The sequence below is a fragment of the Asparagus officinalis genome, chromosome 3, assembly GCF_001876935.1.
Source record: "Asparagus officinalis chromosome 3, Aspof.V1, whole genome shotgun sequence".
NCBI lineage: Eukaryota > Viridiplantae > Streptophyta > Magnoliopsida > Asparagales > Asparagaceae > Asparagus > Asparagus officinalis.
Genome location: NC_033796.1, coordinates 49,743,152 through 49,749,752, shown reverse-complemented (window position 1 = coordinate 49,749,752; position 6,601 = coordinate 49,743,152). Strand labels below are relative to the sequence as shown.

General features: G+C 33.5%; 1 protein-coding gene across 1 annotated transcript in view; it reads left to right on the top strand.

Annotated features, from left to right (window-relative positions):
- The window catches only part of LOC109834070 (glycine-rich RNA-binding protein RZ1C), a 9,363-nt gene continuing 6,339 nt past the window's right edge, over positions 3,578-6,601 (top strand). The window contains exons 1-2 of the mRNA XM_020401966.1: positions 3,578-3,669; positions 3,757-3,910. Of these exons, the coding sequence (XP_020257555.1) occupies positions 3,800-3,910 (111 nt within the window). The 5' untranslated portion in view covers positions 3,578-3,669; positions 3,757-3,799. The remainder of the gene's footprint in view (positions 3,670-3,756; positions 3,911-6,601) is intronic.

Genomic DNA, 6,601 nt, shown 5'->3' with positions numbered 1-6,601 from the left:
ACGCGAGGTTCGTTTGAGGTAACCATCTCCTTAATTTTCGCCGTGAACCCTTAGGGTTTCAAATTGAAACCGCCGCCGACAAACCCAAAAAACTTAAATCCCTAAGAATTAATCAAGGTGACTCTGATACCACTTGTTAGATCTACATCATAAAACTTGAGATCTAAAACCATATAGCCATGATTAATTCAAAGAGATTAACAAGGATCTAAAAGAGCGGAAGCTTATACCTGAATCCATTGCTTGATCTTGATTTTGGGTTTTGGATCTTCTAACCTTAGAGTTTCTCTAGAACCGAATTTCTCTAGCTAGATGGGGGTGTAGAGAATTAGAGAATGTAACCCTAGGTTAGGGACCATAACCCCTTATTTATAGATGTTGTACTTTTGTAATTTAGCCCCTCAATAAATTACAATTACAACCTGGTATCTGCACATATGACCCCATGATCATTTAAATACCAAATTAACCCAACTTAATTGATCACTTTAGTGGGTTATCCTGAAAGATAGCAATACACATTGATTAATCATATGTGCCCACAAATAGATTTATTAGATTAAATCCAACAATCTCCCACTTGGGCACCATATGATTCCTTAAATTGTGTATAACCTTATGAGCTCAAAAATTGCTATCACTGAAAAGGTATTTCCGAACAATCTCGTCCATTGACTATATCAATATAGGATCAAAGCGGCCTTCGTCACATTTATCGTGACTCGACCCATCAATGGTCACATATACCAATACAATCAAACGACATAGATCAATCATGGATGTGCAGCATGAAAATTACATGCAATGTGATCAGTACATGTCTATTTTCAACTGGTCCTCCTTAGTGAGGTCAAAACCAAACATAATGTAACAGAGTGTCTTAACTGAAAACTTTATTCTGATCAGACAATACAAACAAACATAAAGCACCACAAATACAAACTCCCACTAAAACAAATGAATCAATAATAAATTAATAAATTATAATTTTTACCACGTGCATTTGCACGTGCAATTATACTAGTTGTATTGATATACGTGATCATTTATGAGTCTACTTGCGATAAATGCAATAATGATATCTTTGATCCTATATTGATATAACTGATGGACGAGATTGTTAAAGATGCATATTGTTTGATAGAAAAATACATGAGCTCATAAGGTTATAACATAATTCATATTCATATAGTAACATATATGGCCCAAGTGGGAGAGTGTTGGATTTAAATCCAACATATAAGCCAATATATTAAATAAATGTGTATTATATGCTATACATTGAGGTTAGCTCATTAATGTGATCTAATTTAGCGTTTAGGCTTTTAAGGCATCATTAAAGTATGAGCCTCGTATGTGTAAAGACTAAAATATAATTATCAATTCTATGATGGGCTGAATTGATAATTATAAATAACTGACATCAGTTATAGATAGGGTTGTGGTTCTCTAAATCTCCATGTACAATTTCTTTCTGATATCCTATCTTCAGAAATTTACAGAAAAAGATTTAGGATTTCTCTAAGGAGGATGTACGTAGAAGATTTGGAAGATTTACATCTCAAAACTCAAGAATCAAGTTCTACTCTATGGATTCATGTATGTTTCCGCATCTTCTTAATTATCTCAATAGTTTGACATGAACAATCTTCAGATTGATTAGGGTTTCATCTCTTAAATCAAATAAAGTTTTTTTTATCTAACACTTATATTTTATATTTTAAGTAAGGAAAATATACAGCTAAAATAGTTCTTAAATACTTGGTGATAGGGACATACATCAATAATCTATAATTATCTATGATATATTCTCCTTATAACCTACAATTATCTAGGATATATTCTCCTTATTTCATCCTTCTTCATGCCAATTCTAAGTATTTTATATTTTAAGCAAGGAAAATGTACAAATAATTGTATGGTACATGTACACGTGGAGAAGTAAAATAACTAGAAATTGTGCAGATATCCCTTCGTTGTTAGGACATTAGTATAACTTGAAATTTTATGCATATACCTGTTGAGTTGGGATGTTAGTACATCTCGTTGACATTTGCATATTATACATGGTGCTCGGTAGCCTCAGTACTTCAAGAAACCAAAAAAGGTAAAAAAACAATATTTTTTCAAATCGATATTTTGACCACGCGCATTGCACTTGCATCACGCCTAGTTATAAGAAATAAGAGTTGTTTCAATAATAGTCCACCAATCCTTTTCACAATTTGATATTAGTCCCCAAAATTATCATATTTTGAAATAAGTCCTCAAATATATCATCATATTCTGAAATTAATCCCACAAGTCTCTCTCTCTCTCTCTCTCTCTCTCTCACACACACACACACACACACACACAATTTTAAGTCAATTTCTCCTCTCAACATCTTCTTCCTTCTCTAAATTACGGCACAATTTTACGAAGGGAGATAAAAAAGAAGGAAGAGGAAAGCACATGCTTTGCATATGCAATTAGTTATGTGTCTCTAGTTAAAGGTGAGTTAAGGTCTAATGTACTCATTGGATGCTTGGGGTGAGGGTATTTTCGAAAGAAATTGTCTTTTATGGGTCTATTTGATTCACCAAATAAGAAAATCTCCTAAAAACCAACTCTAAGAAAAACCACATCTACTTTTGGTACAAAAGGTGTCTTTTCCTTCTTTTTGTTTCCAACTTGGAAACCAATAGGGAGGATGAATTGACATATTCTCTTTAGTTGATTTATCTCTATTTATAGGAAACCCATTTTATTTTATTTGGGTAGGAAATGCCTTGAAAATCATCTAAAGGGGTTTCTTCATCCAATTGAAATGAAATAAATCATCTAAAGGGGTTTCTTCATCCAATTCACTTTTCTGGATTTCTAGGAAGTTAACCAAATAGCTCTTAAGTAGAAATCGGTAAAAAGTGTCACATTATAGCAGTAACATCAAATAAAGATGATTTAAAAAAAAAGTTAAATATGCTTTCTACCAATTTGGTAAAAGTAAAAGTGTTTTCCATGTAAAAAAACCACAAAAAAAATTCAAATACGGCTGGGTGCACAAAAATATCCATGCCTGTTAGAATACAATTATGGTTACTAAGATCTATGACCGATATGATATGTTTGCGAATGTGGTTATGCAATGAAATATCCGAAGCCTTATCTAAAATATCCAAATATACATTAGTCATATCGTCGTAATAGTTTTAATCATTAGATTTATGGATTTGAAGTTAACTTTGATGATTAATATATCTAATCTTAGCTTTTGAGATATAACGAACATATAAAAAAGCTCTCTTGCATCATAAGAACTATGTTTTTTCAATACTATATAGTTTTTTCATATCTATTTTGTATTTGCACGCACACATATATATATCCGTATGCATATCCATATCTATATTCGGTTTTAGCAAATACGGATATAAAATTTTCTTACCCATATTTATCCTTATACATATTTGTCGCTGAGTGAAACGAATACGGTAAATATCATATCGACCCAATTTCGTTCAGAACCCGTTAAGCTAACCCGGTTCGGTTTTAACCCCATCTAGACCCGTTACGGATTCGACCCGTTTACGGCCCTCATGCTTGCCCGTCTTTACCAGATCTAGGGTTTTTCGTCGCGGCAATCCGTCTCTTCTTCATCGCCGCTTCTTCTCTCTCTCTCTTCAGCGCGTAAACATTTCAACCCCTTTTTCTAATTTTTAGGTTTTTAATCAGCTTATATTTTAATTTTCCCCCTTTCTGTTGTTTCATCTTCAGATAATAGAACAGGGGGGAGCCCTAATTTGATCGAATCTTTGCGATGTCGAGCAAAGACGAAGCTCGCATATTTGTTGGGGGATTATCGTGGGACACTACAGATCGTCAGCTCGAAGATGCCTTCAGTCGATTCGGCAAGGTTGTCGAAGCTCAGGTATATCTTCGATCCTTTGATCTTTTCTTAATATTATTTTGAAATTTTCGTTGGTCTTTCAATCTAAAGTCGGTCATGATTAATGGAATTTTTTTGTTCATGTTGATCTCTATGAACTTGTGAGAGTATCTTAGGAAATTAACTGGAAATTTAGGGTTTTAATGGTCGTAACGGCTTGGTTTATTTTATTATTTCTTATTGCAATCAGGAGGTTATTTTCATTTTATAAGAACTTCTAATATGAGAAATGGTTAAATAATATTCTTCTCTTCCCTGTATCATATGAATTAGCTATTTTTTTCTTATTAGCTGGTAGTTAGCTTAACCTAGTTTCTTTTTCACAGTAGAAATAAAGGTAGACTGGACTTTTTGGTCATTTCAATTTGTCAATCAAACGGCATTTGGAATGATTGTAATGAAAACTTAGTCGACAGTTCACTTAGTTATAACGAATATTATAAAATGCAGTACTATTTTATTTTTTAAAGAACGTCGACACTCCTTTCAGAGCTACGAGTACTTAAAGTTTGACAATTAGGTCTGAAAATAGCAAACTGATGATTCTGATTCTTGGAGATGCCGAAATTTAGAACCTTGAAGCAGTCTTGAAACCTCAACCTTAATTTTCATATTGCTAACTGCATTAGCTATTCAGAACTGTAGGATATTAAGGTCAGACTGGTCTCTTAAGCATTTATAGACATCTTGATTAGTTGATTTGCAACACAGACACAAACATACAAAAAACAAATCTTTGCAATTATCATTCCTTATCCAATGAGTAGGATCATTGTTGTTTATCTTTTGTTTGAAGCGGGTAGTGTCAATTAGAAAGTAAGGTTTAACGGCTGATACTAGCAAGTAATCACAAATACTATCAGATTTTAAACGTGATCCAATCCAGAAAAATCAACTGATATCATTGATATTAGCTAATAAAATGATTACATGTTATCATTAGCTAATAAAAAAAAAGCATGACTTGAGATCGCAAGATTTAAAGTGAATAATCGATGTAATAGCATTATGTATGGGAATCTAAAAGGAAAATCAAGGAATAGAATTCTTCTGAGTTAACTGACTTATTTCATCTGCTGATATTTCAGATCTGAAACTGCAAAAATGCAAAAATTCCCATAGCAATGCTAATACTACAACAACAACCACCAAGCCTTTATACCAAATGTTTAGGGTCAGCTACATGAATCCTATTTTTTCATTCCATTCTATTATGGGTTATCTCATCCGTTAAGTTAGTCTTAATCATATTCTTCTTAATTGCTTCTAACCATGTCATTCTAGGTCTACCTCTAGATCTTCTACCTCCATTAACTCTAATATTATCGCTTTTCCTAATCGGTGCACTAAGGGGTCTTCGTTGTACATGACCAAACCATCTTAATCTATTCTCTCTCATTTTATCCTTAATAAGCGCAACCTCTAATTTACTACAGATGCACTCATTTCTTATCCTATCTTTTAATTTATACCTACAAGACTATTGCAACATTCTCATTTCTGCTACACTTATTTTTTGAACATATTGTTTTTAACAATGCTAATAAATATGAAAAAAATCTAATACCAACAGCGTGATTTCAAACTTGGAGATCTTATATCCACATATTTATTTATGTGTTTGCAATTATAATTCAGTTTGGCAGAGAATTATAAAATTATAACTAGAAGGTGCACGGGCAGCGCTGTCAACTGTTTTTTTTAAATTTTACTGTAGGCTTCTGCATTCTTCTTTTTGCTTCTACTAGTTTTTGCCAATTTAAGTTTTTCTTAATTGTTCATTTACTCTTATTATTAGTGACTCTTTTTCTAATTCCGGTTTCATTCATTGAGGCTTAATAATGGTCTTATGATATATCTTTGGCATTTTAGCTGGCGGGGAACTTCCCAATGTTGTTCTGTCAAGCACATTTATGTTTTCTCACTCGCAAGTGGGCAACATGCAGAAGTTAGTGTTGTCAAATGATTTTGCAGCTACAAAACGATGTGTAAATTGGTTTCACTCAGTTTCCTGCTAAACCCTTACGGTCTGCCGTGTCATCGGGCACATGATCTTCAATCTTATTCAGATGTCAGTCACTATGGTCACTGAAATCCAAGTTATGCCTGCTAACTGAGATTGTCTGGTTACTGGTATCTTGCTACTTGGCACCATGATTTGGCTCTTATTGATATCTACAACACTCTTTATTGTTGAGTTGGAAGGGTCTTTTCCTTGCTGTTTAGTTAGCTTGTGATTCGTGAAGATTCTTAAAGTCACGACTCCACCATGATATGTGATAGTACCAACAATATTTCATATCACCAGCTTTGGTGTAGAATTTATCTCCAAGATTCTTGTTATACTGGCATGACTTTATCTTAGTAGTTAGTACATTATGAACTCACTTATGTTTCATCAAGATGCACAGTTTCCCAGATGGACGCTCCAGACTGCTGTTTGTTTTTTCATAGTTCCTTTCTTATCAGTCAGAGTAAACTGTATGGATATCAGAATTGAGCCCTCATGAAATCATGCCCTTAGGATTTTCAGTTTCTTTTCTAGGATTTACATTGCACTTTCCGGACCGCTCTTTTTTCTTTTCTAGGATTTACATTGCACTTTCCGGACCGCTCTTTAAGATTTTGCTCGCCTAGTTTCCTGCCTGATGGTATTGGTTGACTTAATACCAT